The following is a 22897-nucleotide window of genomic DNA, read 5'->3' as shown; positions in this document are numbered from 1 at the left end:
ATGTTGGTGTCATGGTATCTGATGTTTTTGCTATTCGAATTAGCTCTGACTCTGCCATAACACTGGGCAAAAAAACGTGGTATCATTGTTGTCCTTTTCCCCGCCACCTGGACGCGGCGCCGATGCACCTATTCAGATTGCATCCGTGGACTTTCAAAGAAATCAAACATGAAAAGTAAATGTGTCGTAGAACAGTGATTCTCTGCACGTCTAAAAAACTTTCTTTAAAGGTTCTAGTTGGTTCACAATCTTCCTTTCTTCTGTATATAAGACTTTTGCGGCACCCTATACAGTAAATATTTTCAGGTCGACACCTGAAGCCGGTGTGCCCGGCCACGCACGACGCTCTCGCTGACTACCGCAAGAAGACATATAATACCTCGACATACGACATGACATGGGGAAAGGACCCGTGTATCTCACGTGTGGGGAAATTTCATACACCTTGCACTTCCTTCTGCTATTCGCCAACGCAACCCAAGGGATTCCCAGACATCAATGAAAACAGTTCATCCCCTACTTCTATTTTATCCACATCAAAAGACAGTTGTAGACTGACGAAGCGGGTTCGTTTTGCTGACCAAGATTGTTCTTGTGTGGACAATGCCTGTCGTTCGGACAAAAAAGACAAGCAGAGACAGTTGGGCGGTATTGCGCCGTGTTGGCCTCCCAGTGTATATAAGTTGGAGAAGACGTTTCAGATAAAGGAAGACATGGAGAGATTCCCGATCAAGATGTCCAACTCTTCGGACCAAGTGAATACCCCTCCAATCCCCAAGCTAATTGAAGACGCCAAGCTTACCGGAAATAGTGACCAAAGTGATGTGTATTTTGGTTACGGAGGGAACTGTCCTGCTGAGATGTGCAAGAATACATTCTGCGACAAGGTTGTCGAACCCGACTGTACCATCGACGATAATATCTATAGTAACGCCCACACAACAACGCTTTGTGAGCGATGGGCAGCTTTTGAGAACTGGAGGATCAGACTGGACCGCATTACAAATAACGCGTTGCCACCGCTCTTTCAACGAAGCGCTGACTACGGAAACGAAGGTTTGAACCAACAAGACGACCTTGAGATCAAAGAAGAAGATGGATTTCATGAACTTGAAAACGAAGACGACGCAGACGACAAACCCGAAATAGCAGACGATACTGCTGAAGACACAAACGACCAATCATTGGCGTCAATGTGCACCGCACATCTAAGGTTACCGAGACAACCCTTTCCTAACAATCCATTGTTTCAAAAACCTGAAATCCGCAAGATTCCTCTTCCACCGATACACTTGTCACAGTGTCTCCTCCGGTCCGGTGATCGCATACCCTGTAGACTGGGCCTGAGGTTTAAAACGGAGGCTTATAAACGGTAGGTACTCACTCAATATTAACATGCAATTTTGTCACTGCCAGCCTCAGATGAGTCCAAACTGTCATCCAAACATGGGAAAGATGAGGCCGATCCACTGCGAGCAGAGTGTGGAGCTAGCTATGAGCCGGCCACAAACTAAATTCAAACATGCGACGAAATGCGTCCGACTGAGAGACATTGGAGAGTACGTATCTGCTGCTGACTTGATCTGGATGTACGAGGTCAGTGACGTCTCAAGTACTTAACTAACTCTTTTTACTCTTCAGATTTCACGCCATGCACCCTGACCCTGTTCCCGATCTCAGACGTTCTCACAACGAAAGAAAGCGCTATTTCTTCTATGGCTACCACTCCACTGGGTTCAGAGGATAACGATTAGAGCGACAACGCCACAGCAGCTGCACACTCTCCTCTTATATTGTTCCAATTTAATTCACAACCGTCATTTGTTAATTAAAGACATACACCCTACCATCCCGCGTGTAAAATATACCACACCCTATCAAGAGTCTCGATCTGGAATTATTGTTACGCGTCATCTTCATTAAGAGTAGTTTAGTCTCATTCTTCAGAAGGACAGACAGGAGACACGAGACTTCACGGTGCATGATGAATCCACTGATGCGAAAACAAGCAACTAACGTTAGTGAAGAGAGAAAACAACCAAATTGAAATCTCGAACATCCCTCTCTCCCCCAAACTTGTTTATGATTTTTGTGCCATTTGATAACGGCAGAGTAAATGAAGTGACATCTCATATTCAACTGAAGACATTTTCGGTGCATTATCACGGCTGGCAGGGAATCGATTACCTCAACCATAATTTGTCATGTGATCTAAAAATGGCGCTGGCAACCAAGTAGAATTTTTTGTGATATTTCAATCAAAAAACCTGTTTCAGTAATTTGTAAAACTCTGATAAACGTGAATGTTATTCAGGCAGGTGTACAGATGTATGTTATTCTTAAATTATTAGAAAACAGACTAATCAATTGTTGTCTTTTTAGAGAAATGTATAAGATTTTGATGTTCAGATATTTCGTCTGCTATTATAATTAAGTTAACTCATTAACTGGGCCCTATATTGACTATACTGCTGTAGGCGTACCTGTCATAAACCATAATTGTCAACTTTTTAAAAGCTTCCATGCCCCCAGGGTGGCTCACCATTTGGTTGATAAGCCTTTTCCAAAATCCACAGTACAAAAGTGATGAATACCAATATGAATAAGCTGCTAGTGAATCAGTGAATGTTTTAAAAATTAATTAATTCAATTAAAGGTATGTGTAATTGGTCCAAAAAGATGAAGGTGGACGCATTACTAATTGACCTAAGTGGTACTATCCACATTGAGGATACTGCTATCCCAGGTTCTGTTGAAGCTCTGCAAAGGTAAATGAATCCTTAGCTTTTCAGCATCATGTTGTGCATGTATGTTTGTCAGACTTGGTTGCAGTCAAACCAAGAGGAATAACTTTGTGAACACCACGTGTTAGAAAAAGTATTAGCAGGACACTGGTTTTGATCTAGAGTGGGTTAATTATATTCAGTGCGGCCTTTATCATTACTTCAGGACAGTATGAGTATCACCAAAGCTTGGGGCAGCAATTGCAAGGGTACTTGAGCGAGAGATTATACTCTCAACTCTTTGATTTCAGGCTAAGAAATTCTGATATCAGGTTGAAATTTGTAACTAACACCACAAAAGAATCAAAGAGGTTGCTGTGTGAGAGACTTGATAAATTAGGATTTGGGATAAAGGAGGAGGAAATATTCACCTCACTGACTGCAGCTAGGCAGCTTGTGGAACAAAAACAAGTCAGGCCTTTGCTGTTCCTAGAAGATGGCGCTAAAGAGGATTTTGAGGGTAGGTTCATTGTGAAGATATTTGCTGATTGGTATCAAAAAACAACTTGCATGGTATAGAGCTTTGAAAGGAATACCTCTGAAAGTTCAGAATGCCTTAAGAATGGAACACTCTTGACTTGGTAGGGAAATCATTACTTTATCGAACTCCTGTGATTCAGGAAGATATAGATGCAACCTTGTTTTAAATCTTTCAGGCATAAACACACAGAACCCCAATGCTGTTGTTATTGGCTTGGCACCATCATCCTTCAATTATGAGCATCTGAATGAGGCCTTTAGGTTTGTAGTCTAGTCTAAGGATTGGAATGGGGTTTAGTCTCAGCGGCAGACACTGTATCTGATTGGAACATATTTTCATCTTCAGCATTCGGTATTGGCCATCAATTCTGTAGCATGCACAAAAGTGGCAGGACATGCAAGATTATCCAGTAATCCCCACAGCTCGGCATTCAGTTCTGCTCCCTCTGTAACATAGAGATTGATTGTGACTTTGTCTCTGGAATGCCCCAAAACAAAAATGTGGCCTCTGATTTTACAGATTTTGTACTGACGAGCAGATCATAAGATCATCAAAATTAACTATGACTTTGTGTTATTTTAGAAGGGATGGGAACCTTACTAACAAAATAATTCACTTTTCTTCAGGCTGCTCATGAATGGTGCAGGTTTTATAGCTATTCATAAAGCCAGGTATTATAAAACGAAGACTGGATTAAACTTGGGGCCAGGTAAGGCACAGACTGTCTCGAATTCAGTTCAATTGTTGGTGAGATGTTAGAGGGTAGATAAATAACATTAACAAATCTTTAACTTGATGGATGAACAATATCTCAGAACAGACTGGTGTATGGTTAGACATGAGAGAAACTTGATCCTCCTCAGTTCAGACTTCCATTTCCAGCAGTTACACCAGTACCTTCCTCGCAAAATTATGCTTTTTTCCAGGTTTGTTTGTGACGGGCCTAGAATCTGTGACTGACAAGAGAGCAGAGGTAGTGGGTAAGCCAGAGAAGACTTTCTTCCTGGAGGCATTGAGGGACCTGGATTGTAAACCAGAGAACACGATCATGATTGGCGATGTAAGTTCTTTTAGTGACCAATTCAACTGTGGATTCTACACAGGTTTTCCAATTTTTTGGGAAAAGGGGGTCTAAAATAGAAAATTGTTGTTGTAGCTGTTCATTTGAAATGGATCAGATAAATCATGTACATGTAATTTTATTAGCTGTTGTTTTGGACAAATCACCTCGGAATACAAAAGGCCAGGATTTCAGGTCTTTTTACCTCATTCTTACTTTCAATCGTTTGTAAAATTTCAGGATGCACGTGATGATGTTGTTGGTGCTATGGAAGCAGGAATGAAAGGCATACTTGTAAAGACAGGCAAATACAGGGAAGGCGATGAATGCAGGTTTGCGGTACCACCTGTTACGACCTGTAAAGACTTCCCCACCGCTGTGGACTTTATTCTAAAGTTGGGGACACGATGATGAATAAGAAAATACAAATTCAAAAGAATTGATAGGAAATCAGAAGTGGACAGAGTTATGGATCATTGTACTGTGTGCATCGACTTGACCTCAGGGGAAGATCCGTTACTGGACTTTTAGAAGTCAAGCACTATTTGAACCAAGGAGGACAGACATTAATGAATCATGTACCTTGGACTCCTGTAGCAGTGTCTGTTCTGATGCAATCAAGGACAGAATCTCTGTAAACATCAGTAGTGCAAGCCAAGCAATTAACACTCGATCCCGCCAGACAAAGCCCAAGTAATGCACATCGTGTAGATAGTGTCGTAGGTGACATTGCCCATTACACAAGTGCCTTTGTCATACCGACAACAACTGTGGCACGTGGGTCAAAAACATAAATTTGCGTCTAAAATGGCTTTTCTAAAAGTTACTATCTACATGGCCTCTATTCTATAGAGGTGAATGGCCAGATCTTATAATGCAATAGATTATTTGATTTGTTTTGAATAAATCTGATGAGAATGTTACATTTTCACACTGTGTTGTTTCTGTGGGGCTACCATTTTTGTTTATCTATATCAAAGTGCAGTGGTATCATGGTAGGACGGAGAATCGTACATCTAAGAGGCGTAGATCTAGGAAGCGTAGATCCAGGGATTCTCAGTCCTTGTGGTCTCAGGTTGTTCCTTTCCACTGTCCTTTTTGTTACCATGAAAAGACGGACAAGTATATTTAGTGCCTGGTTGCGACGGCTCAGAATGGACAAGTCCAAGATCGTGTCCCACTGATGTGTACCTGGAAATCCCAATTGTACTGTATTATGGGGCCAAAAGTAGGAAACAGCCACACAAGGTGTGCTCACAACTACTCTGGATACATGTACCAACAACTTAAAAGCCCAATTTTTAAGTAGTTTGTAAGTGTGCAGCGACCTTAAACTCAGCAAGGTCAGGATGAAAACATGCTGACCAATATTGACAAAACAGCAAGATAAATTTTTAAAGACAAAATGTATTTTGTTTCATGGCACACAATATGTTTGACCGTACATATCACCTGGGGTATGACGCATTGATAAGAAACTAAAATAGAAATAACACCTTTTTAAAACTGTATAAGTGTAAAATATGTCGGGAGCGATTGAGACTTTCTCAACAGCAGCTCTGGGGTTTTTTTTATCTGCTTGAATACAAGCAAGGTGCTGCACTCCACCTCTGTCATAATAGGCCTGTATAATTCAATTACTAATAATAATATAATACTTATGATTGCACAGGAATGCACATAGGAACATTATCCCAATACGAAGTTTAACAAAAATATATTTCCAACATAAAAAGGCTATGATGGCTGGTGGTAAGTCAGTGTAAAGCAATAATACAGCAGTTGTTCTACATGAATCAATCTTGGATGGAATCTCAACGTATTTTGTACTTTCTGAATAAAAACACTTGTCATGGTTATACTGTCTCGGATAATATACTATACTATAACCTTCTATATACATCTATGGTAAACTCCTTCACAGTCTATAAACCTTACACACCAAAGGCGAACACCTTGCTCGCTCAGAGATACATGCAGCTGCATACAAGTAATTTTGCAATGCCGAACACATCGTAAATCATCAAATTAAAGAACACTACAGGACTGAGAACGTCCATGGGAGCTGACAGTTTCTCTTGACATTGCACTGTTTCTTGAAGTTGCAGTTGACGCCCTACTTCCCGTAGGAAACTCCCTTCCATCTGTTACCTTCCCTGAGCTCCTTGCATCCAATTTCGGGGACTCAACATAGTTTTTTCTGTCCTCGGCATCCGTCTTCAGGGTCTCCTTAGGTGCCTCCTCAGTTTTTCCTGACGGCTCATAATGCAAATGAGTGACTGTTATCAAATCTCCCTCAATTTTAAACTTGGAGCTGCCTTGAGTATTGCTCGTTGCAAAGGAGACCTCATCACTGTCTGTGGAACTCAACACTGACGTCTCGGATGGTTTCTCTGTCGTTAGTGTCGATGCTTCGCTCATTAAATCACCAGCCTTGGACATTCTTTCACTCTCATTCCTTGGCTCAACAAGGGACTCCTTTAGATCTGGAATGGAAGAGCCAACGCGAGTTTTGATCATAGGCTGCTCCTGATGTGGTGTGTGTTCCGGTGGGGTGTCTAAAGTCTCAATTAATGGTTCTGCATTATCCTCTTCCTCCTCTGGTGGTAGAAGATCTGGCACAGTGATCTCCTTCAAAAACTGCAAGAAAAGAGGAATGATTAGTCTCATGCTCAAACAATACACACTTTGACGCCAACAGTGTGGTCTTTTCAAAAATTTCCAGTTAGCCCCAATAACAAAACACACCTTCCATATATAGCCAAAATTTCAAAGTTTGGGGTTTATACCAGCCTCAACCCCTGCAGGAAACATAAACTTAGACACTCGAACACACGATATTGCAGTTTTTCACGTCAACCAAACAATGTGAAGAGCCTTCTGGAATAACACTTCCTAGAATTTCATATCCGACAAAAGTCGTCTGCCCAACCCTTTATTCTGACTCAGGCAACAACTGCCAAGGTAGTGTCGTTATAACCCGATGAGATACGAGAAGCTTTGTAAGTTTCAGACACATCATGAAAAGACACGGACATATTCTCTGAATATCCATTGAGTACTTACTGATGGTTCAAATGGAACAACATCATCGGTCAGGTATCCGTTCTTCAGATTCATGATGTTGGTGATGATTTCATTTCGTGAGTAACCCGTGCTGAAGGACGCCAAGAGGACAGACTTTGATTTGTGAAGCTGTATATTGTGTTATATTTAAAGATGCCTTAGGCTCTGCTAAAGCGCCACACAAATGAGTGATTCAAAAGCGCTGCAACTTAAATCGCTGCTATGGGCAGCAGAAAGATCTCTCGTCGTCCGTAAATGCGGTAATCACCGGATTTGATATTGATTGCATGTCGCGGTGATCACCGATTCTTCTAAAATTCCTCAGAAATACTTGATAAGAGGGACACATTAGTATCCAGTGAGACACAACCTCCTTTACAGAGGGGGAAGATGTCGGCTTACCTCTCAGCATTGAGCACATCCAAAATGTCTTCACAGGCGACCGTCAGTGCCAGTGCATGCTTCAGCTGAAGGTTGATCTCGTCACCCGCTGCCATCATGTCCTGCGTCCACATCGTTGCCCCGCTGAACGTGGAATCTTTGATGACTTCCCATAGTGCTTGACTCTTCGGTAACGATGGATGACTGTTCGTGCCCATTTCACCACAGAACTGAATCGTCTTCCAAAAGTAATCATTACAGGAGACATTGCATGGAATCAGGAGCGGGAATGATGGTTTGGGTAAAAGTCCCGACACCTGCACTGAATACAACACTGACTTGCCTTTGGTTACGCGGTGTTTGCACAACGACACATGAAACTCGTCACGACCTTGAGGACTGCGGAGATATTGCGGCGATATCAATGCAACAACAAGACGAGCGGCATCAAGCTCTATCATTTTTTTCTGTTCAGATTCTGATTCAATGCTAATGTTCAAATCCGGGTTCCTCCTAAGCAGATATCGGCTCATGAACTGTGCAAATTTTTTGTCACTTTGCACAAATGAGAATACAACATCATGTCCAACATTTAAGTCCAATGGGTCGTTGATACACTCCTCCATACTTTTACTTGGCAGTTTTATGCGTTGTGGACAAGTCGGTTTGGTTTTCTCGATTTTGTTGTGGGTTATCTTAAAATGCTTCCCAAAAAACTCCTGTCGGTGCTGCTCCAAGATTTCATCAACGTCGACTATTTCCTGGAAAATCGAAAAGCTTAATTGAGTCGCGAAAACAGGGTAACGTTTTGAGAATCTTTTCTAAGCCATTTTTAACCTACCTCCAAAGAGTCTTACCTTGGAATCATAATCGGAACATCAGGGGATTCATATGACTGTGTCACAGACACAACATGAAACAAAGAAAAAGGATACCCTACCTCTGCAGGTGAGAACACCTCTAGTTTCTTCTTGAACTGGAAGTACGCATCAATGGATTGGCAGACTTTATTAGCCACGTTGTCAAACTTCTCCACGCCACTGATGATAGGAACAAATGTAAACGATCGTGGCATCTTGTCAACTTCTTCAATCAACACTGGTATGATTTCAGTTCTCTGAAGCAAGAAAGGGAAAATTGATGCATCTCGTCCATTGGGCAATGGTGAAAAAGCTAAGACAAATTACAAATTTTCACAGATTGCCAAACAAAGGAAAACCACTCCACGTAGCTCTGTAAGTAAACTCAAGTGATTGCCATCAGTTATCTGCTGCAAGTTCATCCTGAGTAGAATTCTGGGGGCATCCGTTATCCATACGTTTGCCCCAATGGTAAATCTGGGATTTGCGGAGTCATTTTCACCCCTAACATTGAAAACATATCCTAATTCATTGATCTCTATTTATTCAAGGATATAACATGGGGAATCATCCTTTCTAAGTAAATGTAGGGAGACATGAGGATTTTCTCACGGCAACACGACTACTGGAAATTGATGTTGGATATCGATCGTTGATACAGTGACGATTGCAAGCAAAAAGGTTCAGGTAAAACGGCTTTCTCAAAACTGAAAACCTTACCTGTGTCATGTGCTGAATTAGTGCCAGGTTGTATTCCTCGCCACAGACTTGTGATGAGAGGTAGTGAGACGAGAGGAGTGCTATCACTACTTTGCTGCCATCCATTGCCGAGTACAAAGACTGCTGCCAAGAGCTGCCTGGAAGAGCGGCAATCCAAGTTAATAGTACAATCTCAATTCAGCATAGAGAACGATATTCATTTTCTGTCTATTCTTTTCCTCTAACTTTATAACTTTATAGCACCCTCTAGTAGCTCTACTTCAAGTGTCAAAATCTGACCACATCTGTCAGTAACTCAAACATTGACTATTTACAGACGTAACTGAGATTAAGGCCCTATAGTTTTTACTTAACAGATGAGATCAGGACAAACTTGTTCTCCGCTGGGTATGAGAATTTCAAGGAACCTTACCTGTTCGGAGCTCCTTCGTGTCAAAGAAAATCTTTAAATGTGGATTGAGTCGAGTCAGCAAATTAAGGAAGTTCTCTGCCTTCTTGACATTCTTGTGAGCATAAGATATGAACACGTCATATGCTACGAAAGTGTCTGATACACGATGTTCGAGGGCCTGGTCGTGAGTGAGAAGCTTGATGAACTTCTTGCATGATCCTTTTAGCTTTTCTTCAAATTTCTCTTCTCTGGTCACACTGAGGATAGAAGAGTCACTGGAATTTAAGAAGTTATGTTGCTATACCACTGCAGTCAGTGGAGACAGAGTTTGATCATGTTATAAAGCACAATCTTCGTGTTCTTACTGTCATGTCTGAAAGACAAAAAATGGCCTCAGGCTGTAGAATCCACACCTCTTTTTCGTCCATCCTCTTTTTCGTCCATCCAAACGAAGCTGAGGGCACTTAATGGGAAATGGCAGTGAATTGTCAAGTCACTCCCAAAAGGTTGACACAATCAATAGGGGTCCTTCTGTGAAGCATAAGACAAAGTCACAACCAGGTAAGGGGACTGACAGAAAAGAGGAAATTGCAACAACAACAACAACAACAACATTGTTCCAACTTTCCAAACTACTGGTATTTTGTCTGCCAGATGGTTTAGTAAATGACATGAGGTTTTGCAACTTGAGGCAGAAAGATGTAGGCCAAGTTTTTTTTGTCTTGCACAAGATTGCGGCTGGAAATACTTTGGAAAAATAGTAAATTATTATTTACTTACCCGTCAACGACAATTGTCCTTGTTCTGGAAAAATCAAAATAGAATCATTTATTGAAATGACAGTGTTTGATGGTTGTAAAAAACAAAGGCCTATAGTTGACTTTTATCTGAATACAGACAAGTAATTCAAAAGGCTTCTACTAATCTAAAAATGTTGGTAGGATCATTTCACTCCAAAGGGCTACCAAGACACACACCATCTGTGATGATAAAAATGTCAATAGTTTTAAAATTCTTTATGCTACACCAGTTATTACATTGAAGCCGTTGGCAGATGTGCCAAAAATCAAGTGTAGGTGGAAGGAATAAGAATAAAAATAACACTTGGTCAAAGACACCTTTCGGACCCCAAAAACTCGATTATTGGACCTACCTGAAGCAAATGTACTGCATGAGCTGCATGTAGGTGGGAAGCTGAGGGACTTGTACCACATAGAAAGGTGCTAGGATATCCCGTTTTGTCAGTCTATTACAGCACAGGGCAATATTGTACTGCTCTAAACATTCACTGGACTCAAGATAATGAGGACTCAGGATCGTCACGACTCTGAAAAGGAAACATGAAATGCAAGTACATGTACTTTGACAGCACATTACCTTAAAAAACTGTAGTGTCTCAAAAATACACTTCTTCTTTAGTCCTTATGGATTTTTGTCATGTGCCACCATGGTTGGGCATCAACTGAGGTTTAGTTTAATGTCTTTATATGAAATATCATTGGGTGATATGAATAAAGACTAGCAAATGCTTTTATCTAAAACTCCATGTCCAATTACACTATAGCCTTTCTGTACAAAATTGAAGTAAAAGCATTTACTAGACTTTATTCATATCACCCATTGCCTCAACACTCACCTAACACAAGTGACCATGACCTGGTAAATGTTTTCCTGCCAGGCAGACTCCAAGTTCAACTGCTGTTTCTCAGAGAAGATACGAATATCATCCTTCTGTTTCTTCAGTTGCTCCTCAATCTTCTTGACATAGCCCATATCTTGGATGCTGTACGACAGGTAGACGTCGTACTTGATCTCTGAGATGTCCTGCATTACGAAGAATGATTGAAACTGAGCAAACCACCTATCAGTTATACGTTTTCCAAATGACACGTAAAACGATCTGGTGAGAAGCAAACCTTGAGAAAAAACTAAGTTTCACTGCCAGGATTTCATCGCCAACTACAGGCATTAACAACAATGTAATTAAACAATTGAAACAACATGAAAAATCCTTTCCTTCTTCTCAATCCCAGCCATATATCACTGGTGACACTTGTGTGTCACACTGCTGATCCTAGTCAGGGTCCAATGATCCCTCTTCGGCCAAGGTCTACATTTTTACTCACTTTCAAAGCCGACTTGCTTGCTTCCCATTTTTTCTTGAGTTTCTCAAACTGCTGCAGCAGAGTTGGATCGGTTTTAGCATTCTGAGGGTTGGGAGAGTAGATGACTATTTTGAGGCATTCGAGAGGGAGACCAGCCTGCATCCAGTGGCCTGCAGCATTCACCATGGCTTTCAACATGGTCTTCATGTCAAAATTCTGTAATAGAACACATTAAGAGACCAAATAGTGCGGTGTTAATTTTGGTTCTATCACACCGTAAATTTAATGAATTTAACAAATGGCTCAAACATACTGAAAACTGTCTATGACCATGGCTTTAATGCATCGAATCAAACATAGAAAGTGCAATTCGATCACATTGTTGATATATAGCTTAGAAAAAATCTGACTGCTGCCAAAAAACGAGGCACTGTGTACTAAAATACATACAAATCAATGATATGCTTCAATCGAGGTGTGTTAGAATTCTCACCTGATCTCCAGAGGCTAAGATTGGGGTGATGACAGTACTCTCGTCATTCTTAAAGGTGGGCACTAACGCCCTGAACACATCGCCAACAAGTGCCGCTGGATGAGAAATCTCTGTGAATGCCTTCTCGAAACACAGCAATCTTCTGCAATTTGAAAAAGAGAGAACATTATTACTTGAATTCCATTCAATCCCATTCAGGGCCACTGCCAACTTAGTTTCAGTTCCAATGATAAGATTTCAAGGCTTCCTATCTTTTCAAGAGATGGTAAAATCTGAAATTGTGTTTGGCTAGCTTGCTCTGGTTTATGTCAATCAAACTTTTGAGTGGGAGGTGCTGCGAAACGGAATTCCATTTATGGGAGGACAGACTGCATTTAAGCTTCTCTGCCAGATCTTTCACCTCACCATGAAAACGTAACTCCCTTCTGTTGTTCACAGATACCAAATTTGGAGGAAAATATTACCTGTAGGGTAGTGACGGAGGGAGGTCGTGGGACAACCAGCAATGGAAGTTGCGTCTCAAATCCTCCATCTTGTTCTTAGCAAGGTCACGAACCCTAATGTTCAGGTTCCTCATAAGTGCTCCAATCAGCGAGGTTGGTGTTGGGGAATAGTCACCTTAAAATACAGAAAGAAAATTACAGTGCTTGATTGTCACCTGGAGAAGACAATGTGCATAGAAATACGAGGCAAAATAGCCTAAAAAAGCTCTAATTAGTCTATACATTCTCCCTTGTTTTCAAAATGTCTTTAATTCGGACATTCTCTGACTGCCTATGTTACATTCAGAATTTGGGACATACCAGTAGTACATGTACTTGATGTGTTCGGCCATGTTGTGATTCTTTGCTGTCATCATTTTCATCAAATCTAAAACACAAGACAATCTACCTGGGAAAGCAGACACCATGATAATGTCCACTTTGTCTTGAAGTGGTAAAGCTGTGATATCTCCAACAAGGAGCTGAATCTTGTAGTGCCCATTTGGTGTAGGGACCTCAATGGTGGACTTGACTAGAAGTCCAGGACCAGGCGACATCTTGGGCTGGCTGGTATGCAATTCCAGGAAAACTCACAAGTGTTTGTCAGCAGCTCTTCAATTCTTCCCTGACCCTGTATTAAGAGAAACATGTCTGATTTTGAAGTGTGCAACCAATGATACTAGCACGGGAGTATTATCTTGGAATACCAGGTAAGTTGTTACTCATTATTGGTCAATGGTGTAGGCAGTTTCTGGTCTTTGATATAGGGGACAAACAATCTGGAAAGTGGATCGAATGGTACTCAAAAAGTTTTTTTGGGGAACCTGGAGTCAAGTGAGAGGAATATGATAAAAAGAGGAAATTCACCAAAACCTTAGATTACTCATCATTTTAGCCTTAGACTCCTAATTGCCCCATGAACTAATCGAGCTGATGACCCAAATTGCAACAATGTATACCCATATATTTTACACAGACACGCACACACTATTACACTTGTGTACACATGTACAGCACACACACTTAGAGTGACGTAGACTTGAGTTGACACAACACAGTAATCGCTTTAACTTACACTGTCAGTCCATGACAACGAGGATCAAGCATCTAGGTGAACAATTTAGTTTCGAATCAATAAATCATTCATTCGTCACTATATAAATCGCTAGCTTTTTACTGGGAATTCACAAAAAATTCATAGAAAATGCAGGAAAGCGTCATATCGCCAAGCGGGCCGGCCATTTTCTCTCAGTTATAAAATCTAACCGAAGGTGTCGCCACTATGCATTGAGAATTACTGTACACTCGAGCAGGAGCTGTTACGACTACCACCGGGCGGCAGAAACGCTGCGACGCCGGCTCTTGAGCTGGTTGGACTGATCAAGGAAGCTTTCCACGTCGGAAAGCGGCTATGTTTAAGATCACTATGAGCTGCCTCTGGAGTCTATAGTTCGATCATCCCCCCATGCTGTGACACGATCCCAGTCGGGCTCGGGTGGCCGGCCGGCCGTCGGGAATCTCCCTCTTTGGAGGTTGAGAGGACAGGTTTAACTCATTCTTCAGACTTTCTGTACACAATTTCACAGTAGGAGTAGTCAGTAGATGATAGCCATCACAATGAAGGGACATCTCCTCCCCAACCCGTTCCACGACGTGTCAGGTTCAAATGTTGAGGACAACCACTTCTGACAGTCAAAGAACGCCTACGACCGAGTTTACAGTATGTTAACAAAAGCAATGAGACGGTTACTGGTATTATGGTGTACCTTTGTTTATTCAAATAAAAAGAAATATTTAACTAAAAGAAGAAAACATAATGTGGGCTTCCAGTAAAAAAGGTCACCGCATCAACAATACATGTAGAATCCCATTCCTGTACAGCCAAATTATTCTCGCGGATTTTGTTGTACTTAAGTTTATTTCAATAAAAGGAAACGTATTAACACATGCTCTAAAAGAAAAAATAATGTAGCGCTTCCCATGAAAAGGTCAGCGCAGCAACGACAGAATCCCATTAGTCATTACACAGATGTAGTGCTCTACACATCCGTGGTCATTAGAATGTTCATAATAGCACATTGTGGAAAAAGTGACAAACTTAACGAAGAGTTCTCAATACTCCTCTCCTTCCACTGGGCCATCTCCTGGTTCGATCGAATCTACACCGACCTCTTCATAATCCTTCTCAAGGGCAGCCAAGTCCTCACGGGCCTCAGAGAACTCTCCCTCTTCCATACCCTCACCGACATACCAATGGACAAAAGCGCGCTTGGCGTACATCAAGTCAAACTTGTGGTCGAGGCGGGCCCAGGCTTCAGAGATGGCAGTGGTGTTGCTCAACATGCAGACGGCACGCTGGACCTTGGCCAAGTCACCACCAGGGACGACGGTTGGTGGCTGGTAGTTGATGCCGACCTTGAAACCTGTTGGACACCAATCTACGAACTGGATAGACCGTTTGGTCTTGATGGTAGCGATGGCTTGATTGACGTCTTTCGGGACGACATCACCACGAAACAGCAAGCAGCATGCCATATACTTTCCGTGTCGCGGGTCACACTTCACCATCTGGTTGGCTGGCTCGAAGCAAGTGTTAGTGATCTCCGAAACCGTCATTTGCTCGTGGTAAGCCTTCTCCGCCGAGATGACTGGTGCGTATGTTGCCAGGGGAAAGTGGATTCGTGGGTAGGGCACTAAGTTGGTCTGAAACTCAGTCAGGTCGACATTGAGAGCGCCATCGAAACGGAGGGAAGCGGTGATGGAGCTGACGATCTGTCCCATCAGCCGGTTCAAGTTGGTGTAGGTTGGCCTGTCGATGTCGAGGTTCCGGCGACAGATATCGTAGATGGCTTCGTTGTCGACCATGAAGGCACAGTCCGAGTGCTCCAGGGTGGTGTGGGTCGTCAAAATCGAATTGTACGGCTCAACGACAGCGGTGGAGATCTGCGGTGCGGGATAGATGGCGAACTCTAACTTTGATTTCTTGCCATAGTCGACGGAGAGACGCTCCATTAGGAGAGACGAGAAGCCAGATCCGGTGCCGCCTCCGAACGAATGGAAGAGCAGAAAGCCCTGGAGACCGGTGCACTGGTCGGATAACTTTCTGAGCTTGTCCAGGACTAGGTCAATCATTTCTTTCCCAACGGTATAGTGACCACGGGCGTAGTTGTTGGCGGCGTCTTCCTTCCCGGAGATGAGCTGCTCCGGGTGGAAGAGCCGGCGGTACATACCAGTACGGACCTCATCTGCAAGACAAAGGATGAACTAAAGGGGAAAATTTTGCCATGAAGCCAGAGAAATAATGTCGGTATAAGAATGAATAGCTTTGCCTTTCTCTTTGATTTGTTGCCCTTGCTTTTCATAAACGCTGGCCTGGAATATCGGTAACCAAATGATGAGCCCCTGGGTAGAGACGGAACGAATTCTTAGTACAAATAGATTGTGGATGACCATGAGGGTCGACGTAGGAAACCAGTCACTGCTGCTTACTGATCTGCTCTCTTACCGACTACTGTTGGCTCCAGGTCAATGAAGACCGCTCTTGGGACGTGTTTCCCTGAACCAGTCTCGCTGAAGAAGGTGTTGAAAGAGTCGTCACCACCTCCGATGGTCTTGTCACTGGGCATCTGGCCATCTGGCTGGATACCGTGCTCCAAACAGTACAATTCCCAGCAGGCGTTGCCAATCTGGACACCAGCCTGTCCAACATGGATGGAGATACATTCACGCTGGAAAAAAAGGAAAGTTTTAATGAACCAGTCACTTCGTAGTGACCACTCTCCCCGACTGCTAGTCGACCACTCAGATAGCGTAATACCCATGCAAGTTCAATAGAACGCAATTGCAATGTAAGGACTAGGTTCTTTAAAGCTTTGGAACTCCAGTGTTCTATTGCTGATCACCCATGATCCCGAGATGTTGCCAAAATCGTAGCGGCTTCCGATGGAGGCCAGTGTAGTCAACAAAGCTCTCCAGTTTTGTCCACATCCTTCGCGTATGGAAATACGTTTGACCAAGCATCCTGATTCTCATGCGTTTGCGTCACCGCTATCGAGCTCCACAAGTCTCAGAACAAAAGCCGAATCTTAGCAGAAGATATCGCCAAACTTCAATAACAATTACAGATTATCCTATTGGAAGACACAGATCAGAATGACATTGTTATGATATCAAACTTACCATTTTAATTATGGATTACTTGAAAACTTCTAAGACACTCGAAAAGATATTTTCGGCGAGAGTTTTTGATCTCACTGTTATACGCTGATGAGTCCTGTGAGAAATGACTTCACACCGGGCTGGCCAATTATGCTGAACAGGCTTCATCGATCAGGTACAACTAGTCAATGATAATCTGATCGAATTCCACTTCAGTGCAGCTGTAGTCTGCTTTCAAAATGCACTTGTTAGGTCTTGTACGGCATTGCACACATGTTGCATTGTAACATCTGAAGACGCTTGTTTTATTATTACTCTCGTGACGACAGGTGAAACACATGACCGTAGCATGGTTTATGTTCAACAAATCATTCATGATAATAGTTGTAACGGGATTAGTAAAAAAGCAATTTGTCCTCGGGCGTTTCCACTGATCGCCGCACGGCGATGATAACGGTAAACTGAATTGTATGACCATTAATTAACTGAAATATAACTTCAGCATCGGTTTTTATTCTAGTGCCCGTTCTAGTGCCTGCCATTATAAGGTCTATTCTTTTCACCAGATATTCATGGGCTTCACTTACATCTGGTGTATCTAGCTACGATGTGGGTTGTAAAATCAATGATTGCTTCACGCACACCCATGCCATTATTGCAAAGTTTGAATGACTAATGTTGGACCGAATTATTCACTCTGTTAAAAACTCTAGATACAATACAACTCATATTATTTATAGTCAGGCAGCTGTTCCAAAATGTTCAACATTATGACTTTTAAAGGATCAAACAGGGTAAGTCACGCTTACGTCCGGAAATAGTTTCGCAATGCTATCACATGGAGTCACCACCTGTCAGTAATCGTCACGTGCCTGCAGGGTGAGGGGGAATTGCAGGTACTTTCTATTGGCTCACGTGGTTGCGCGATAACGCACGAAATTGGCAATGATGTAATCAACACTGTAGAAATCGGATTCTAAAATCAAGAACTGAAGTAAACATATCAGCAGCAGCTATAGGCTTTTTAATTTCAGTCTGTAACACATTCACTTTATTCAAATTGACTGAGTCGTCATGTCAGCTATGATGTTTTGTTGGGCAGGTCTTTTTTCTCTCGCCATGTCAAGCTTTGGTCCCACTGACGCCAGCCAATCCGCTGATGTCTACCTTCTTCTTACGGTCCAAAGTATCTTTGATCTGATTGGAGAGTTTCAAATTCTTGACATCAATGAATCCGACTGCATACAATTTCGGCAAAAACAAACACGTTAACATGACATAAGTATTCACCAAGAGGCACAAGATGAGAAAAAGTGATTTCTGAATCAAACTCGCTGAGGTCAAATAGGTTGGGATAAATGCCATGAAGAGTATGAGAGTTGTGTAAACATTGAAACCGATGAATTTGCTTTCATTGAAATTGTCCGGGACCTTCCTCACTTTGAAGGCAAAGTATGTACACACCAGTACCAGTAGGACGTTGTAGGCAAGCGCAATCAGAAGTCCTGTGGTTGGAAGCTGGCAACCTAGTTCTACGTACATCTCCATTTTGTCAGGCATCTCGGATACAGGGCCGATGGGAAAGACGAATGACGTCACGACACCAATGACCACCTGAAAGAAAGATGTTTGCTGTTACGAATGAGGCTAAAAAGCTTTACCCGGTCCGGTACCAGAGACTTGGGTCAATATTCATCATTGGAAGCCAGAGCCACCATCGACAAGGAAATGCTTTCAAGAAAATGCTTCGGGTGTGTAGTCACCGAGAGTGAAATACTGGACAAGTGAACCGATGTTTGTCCTTCACAAATATCGTCTTTTCAATTAGGCGAAAAATAGATCATCTGTCCCGACAGGACCATTTGTCATCACCAAGATGTCCACATTAACCTAATTGTACAGAAAACGTCTGACTTCTTAGTTGATAGCACGGCAATACCTAATTCCCATCTTATTAGATCATCTGTCCCGACAGGACCATTTGTCATCACTAAGATGTCCACATTAAGCTAACTGTACAGCAAACGTCTGACTTCTTAGTTGATAGCACGGCAATACCTAATTCCCATCTTATTTTGTGTGGTTGCAGATCCCTTTTTCAGTGACATTTACCACTTTGATCAACTAATACTTGTAATAAAACATTATAGTGTGGAAAGTCGAATGACGGTAATCTCCTATGACTTGCAAACATGCAAATAATGAATTTCCCTTATGATACGTGCAGGACCAGAGAAGCTAATTTCTCAGTATGTCATTTCCATCGAGCCATACCAACAGAATAAATGAGGCCTCCCCCAGACGAAGTATCGTTTACAGTTTGGAAAGTAGCTTCCACCAATACAAGATGTATGATAATGACAAGTTGCTATCGGGTACTTAAATATAAAAATGAGCAATCAAATTCACTTACCTGAACAAACACTATACAAAAGCTGATCACAAGTTGAGAGATCTTACTAATGAAAGGAGGTTCTTTGGTTGTCTTGGTTCCCGCATCAAAGATGACGTAGATCCGCCTCGTTTTCGTCAGCAATGGCGCAAATGTTAATGTGAATGAGTGAATGAACCCGAAGTAACTTATCAAACACGTTTCGTATGTTGGAATGGCAAGGCAGAAAAAGACCGTCACAAGGCTCAGACACATTCCGGAGATAATCACATACATGAGCTCCACGCTTGACGCTTTGATAAGTCTGTTGTCACTACATTTGACAAAGACTACAGTTGAGAAAATGCATAGGAGAAAACCTATGCCGGCAAGGATGGCGAATGCTATGCTGGATGCACTCTGCCATTCAACGAACGTATGGGGGATGGGGCGACAGTTAGAAAACGTATCGTTTGGCCACTGTTGGTCTGGGCACTCAACACAACGGGATAAGTCTGGTGCGGTTATCTCATTGGTGCGGCACCTGTGACACTCCCAACAACATGCGTCATCAGTGAAGTAGCGGTAATGTCCCGGATCGCATGGATCAGAGCAAACCGACTTAGGAACGCCGGTTTCGTTGTCGAAGTGACTAAATTCCGGGTGCCACTGGATGAATTTAGTGATCACTTCGAAAGTTTCATTTGATATATTCAACATTGCCATTGGTACCGCCATGTTTATTCCAGAATCGTTCCTCAAAACCATAACTTGGTATTTCCCCATTATGTCGCCGTTTTCATCAAAACCTACTGTGTGGTTCGCAGTAACAAAACGCAAGTTTTTCAAGTGCTCTAACAGGTCGCTACCAAAGAAGCACGTTCGAAGAGCCTTCCCTGTTGTAGCAGGGCATTTCGTTGAAGTCACGTTTGCTATTGCATGCGCATAAGCATAAACGGCGTCCGTTACCAAAGAAACAGACACATCAGAGCGGAAGCCATACGCTGGCGTGAAAGTCTGACTACTCGGGTACTTGGACGAACACGTGCCGTTGGCAAACGAACACCCAAATTTCAACTCCCAGAAGTCGCGAAATATGACATTGTCTTCTGCTTCAGTCATCGTTATATTACTAAAATAGTTGTCAAAGTCTTCGATGCCATGCATGAACGGGTCTGTCACCATCAGCCCCACGGGTAGGTCGTCCACAACCTCCCGAGTCCTGATAGTTGGGCCTCCCATACCATCGGAAGCAATCACTATCAGGTCCTTATACGCCTTCAAACGCATGAACGAATGAAGGAATTTCCTGCTCTCAACAACACTGGCGTACATTAAAACAACACGCGCACGACTTTGGCGTAATTTTGTGATTAATGCGTCATATTCTGAGGATGTCGTTGTCTTCGAAATTTCTTCCTTAATAGCAAGACAAATGCCAAACATACTGGCACGAGTTTCAACATGCTGGACCGTTTCTTTCCCGAATGTTCCTTGGTAGATGGCGGAGACGTACGTCCAGCTAAAGTATCTAAGTAGCTCCACCATTGTTTGGACCTGCTGGACATCGGGCGGAATGGTCCGCAAGAAATACGGGTAGACGGACTTGTCGCTCAGGCTGTCTGCGGTCGCGTAGTAGCTGATGACGGGCATCCGAATGGCTCCCAACAAACGGTTCACGAGATAAGCGGAAGAGCTGGTCGCCGGACCGACGACACCAACAACATCAAAGGTTGGAAAGGAGACATTTGCTGCTACGCCCGTGTATTGGTATGAGGGTGGTTTGTCCGGGAATATATGGAGCATGCGTAGCATGGCGTTGGTGTCTTGTCTGCATTCGTCAAAGATAACATACCCGAGTGTAATATTGGGTAATATTGTTGGATCAGTGTTTATAGCGTCGATGGCGTACATCATGCTCGCAGCATGGTAGACCGCAGGTTCGAACACATCTGCCCCACACATTTCCGTTCCGCTGTATGTATGAACGGAAAACAATCCAGCAATAAGAAGGTCGCCATCTTTGAATGTGAACCTATTGGGGAAATCCTTTATATAATCGAGCATCTGTGGATCCAAAAGATACGGCGTGACACTAGGAAACGTCAAAGCTGCAATGATTACTATAACGCGCTGAACGACATCCATTTCGAGTTCGAATTCAAGTGTAGAACAGACGATAATTCCTGATGAGAAACGTTCATTTGGACGTCATCTCCGCGTTTCTTAGAGCAGTAGAGGAACCAGAATTCTTCATTCTCGTAAATCCAAAAGAAGATTTTTGCAAATCATGTACTTTTACAGAAGACCAAATCTTCGGAAATGATCATGAGACTCATTTCCTCGAATTCGCCAACTATTATTCTGATCAAATTCCAAGTGACAGAACATTTGCAGAAGCAGAGTTTTTTCGGGACTTTTTCACTTCTACAGTGACTAATCTCGGGTCGTTCGCCGCTTGTCTGTGCGGTCGTTCGCTAAATGATCTGTGCTCAATGCTGTTTCTGTCGTCCGCTGATCGGTCCGTGCTTTTTCTCGCCGATTGATCTTTGCTGTTCCTGTCGTTCGCTCATTGGTCACGGCATCATTCGATTCCTGTCAAGCTTGCGGCTTGGTCGTCAATCAAATTTTCTATGGTGGCCTACATTCTGCGCGTTAGCTTTAACTTTTCTCCGCCCCGGGCCAATTTTTTCAGCGCTGTTGGTCGTGTATCTTCACCAATCACAAATACCTGGAAAATAGAAAGTACCGCCGTTAGCATTATCATTATCATCATCATCATCAACATCATTCTGGCGTCATGCGATCATTTTGCCATTCATCATGCATCTGTCACGAATTATCGTTCGCTCTTGAATCTTGTTATGACCAATTTTTGGTGTTTCAGCTGCTGTATGATCTCACGTCCATCGTCAAGCGTCTTGATAGCGTTCAATGAACGTTATTCCATTATGGTGATCGGGGTCATAAACTGATTTTCACTGACTACTAGAGGCCTTTACCATGGACGTGACTATTAAGTATGACGATACCAACAGCTTATTCCGTTAAGAATCATGCTACCTGAATCAATATCATAACATCTCATAATGTGTTGGGTGCGTGATAAGATGCCCATCACGGAATTCTCAGTCTAATATTGACAGCCGATAAGGGCGTCCCTTCTCTAACTGGAAACCAATAATTTGCGTTGATGGGGGAAAACATAAAATGTTTTATCTTAGAGTAACCAGGACCAGTTAGACATGTCGCCAAGTCGCTGCCTTTTTATTCGCGGAAGGCACTCGCCGGTCCGGGCAATTCTTGTCATACTCCGACGCAATGTGTTCATGAGGCGCGTGCTGCTCTGAATACTTATTATGTCTGCTTTGGAGAATGCAGTCCGGGCAAGCATCATCGATGGACGGGTCCATTGGCCGATTGACTATCAACTTAATCAATATTTTATTTCGCCCATATCGCCCACCGGAGTTAACATTTTAAGTGTAGTCGGTGATCTAACAAACCAAACAAAACTTAAATGCACTTAGGTGTTAAAAATACAGA

The 22897-nt window shown here is 42.7% G+C and overlaps 4 protein-coding genes across 8 annotated transcripts; 1 reads left to right on the top strand and 3 right to left on the bottom strand.

The window, feature by feature from the left end:
* Nucleotides 1–2095: 2095 nt before the first annotated feature.
* On the top strand, nt 2096–5200 carry LOC135488133 (haloacid dehalogenase-like hydrolase domain-containing protein 2). 2 transcript variants are annotated; one of them, XM_064772601.1, is made up of 7 exons: nt 2096–2314; nt 2657–2768; nt 3035–3243; nt 3440–3524; nt 3891–3973; nt 4191–4324; nt 4565–5200. In XM_064772601.1, the coding sequence occupies exons 2-7, from the start codon at nt 2659–2661 to the stop codon at nt 4733–4735; spliced, it is 792 nt and encodes a 263-aa protein (XP_064628671.1). In that variant the 5' UTR covers nt 2096–2314; nt 2657–2658; the 3' UTR covers nt 4736–5200. The 2 variants fall into 2 exon arrangements, with proteins under 2 accessions (XP_064628671.1, XP_064628670.1); XM_064772600.1 differs by having other exon boundaries at nt 2096–2328.
* A 511-nt stretch (nt 5201–5711) lies between these two features.
* LOC135488421 (uncharacterized) lies at nt 5712–14056 on the bottom strand. 4 transcript variants are annotated; one of them, XM_064773028.1, is made up of 14 exons: nt 13898–14056; nt 13232–13453; nt 12805–12958; nt 12341–12482; nt 11869–12063; nt 11379–11566; nt 10896–11069; nt 10523–10546; nt 9764–10017; nt 9352–9488; nt 8712–8888; nt 7793–8532; nt 7391–7481; nt 5712–6964 (listed from the first exon to the last, which is right to left on the bottom strand). In XM_064773028.1, the coding sequence occupies exons 2-14, from the start codon at nt 13377–13379 to the stop codon at nt 6353–6355; spliced, it is 3036 nt and encodes a 1011-aa protein (XP_064629098.1). In that variant the 5' UTR covers nt 13380–13453; nt 13898–14056; the 3' UTR covers nt 5712–6352. The 4 variants fall into 4 exon arrangements, with proteins under 4 accessions (XP_064629098.1, XP_064629100.1, XP_064629099.1 ...); XM_064773030.1 differs by having other exon boundaries at nt 9764–9999; XM_064773029.1 differs by having other exon boundaries at nt 13232–13447.
* A 538-nt stretch (nt 14057–14594) lies between these two features.
* On the bottom strand, nt 14595–17130 carry LOC135488641 (tubulin alpha chain-like). Its single transcript, XM_064773286.1, has 3 exons — nt 17002–17130; nt 16328–16550; nt 14595–16067 (listed from the first exon to the last, which is right to left on the bottom strand). The coding sequence occupies exons 1-3, from the start codon at nt 17002–17004 to the stop codon at nt 14935–14937; spliced, it is 1359 nt and encodes a 452-aa protein (XP_064629356.1). The 5' UTR covers nt 17005–17130; the 3' UTR covers nt 14595–14934.
* Nucleotides 17131–18023: 893 nt separating this feature from the next.
* On the bottom strand, nt 18024–21607 carry LOC135487773 (metabotropic glutamate receptor 3-like). Its single transcript, XM_064771847.1, has 2 exons — nt 19394–21607; nt 18024–18594 (listed from the first exon to the last, which is right to left on the bottom strand). Exons 1-2 carry the CDS (start codon nt 21497–21499, stop codon nt 18103–18105), a joined length of 2598 nt encoding a protein of 865 aa, XP_064627917.1. The 5' UTR covers nt 21500–21607; the 3' UTR covers nt 18024–18102.
* Nucleotides 21608–22897: the final 1290 nt, after the last annotated feature.

This window comes from Lineus longissimus, chromosome 5 (assembly GCF_910592395.1).
Source record: "Lineus longissimus chromosome 5, tnLinLong1.2, whole genome shotgun sequence".
Classification (NCBI taxonomy): Eukaryota; Metazoa; Nemertea; class Pilidiophora; order Heteronemertea; family Lineidae; genus Lineus; species Lineus longissimus.
This window is presented reverse-complemented; position numbering and strand designations above follow the sequence as displayed.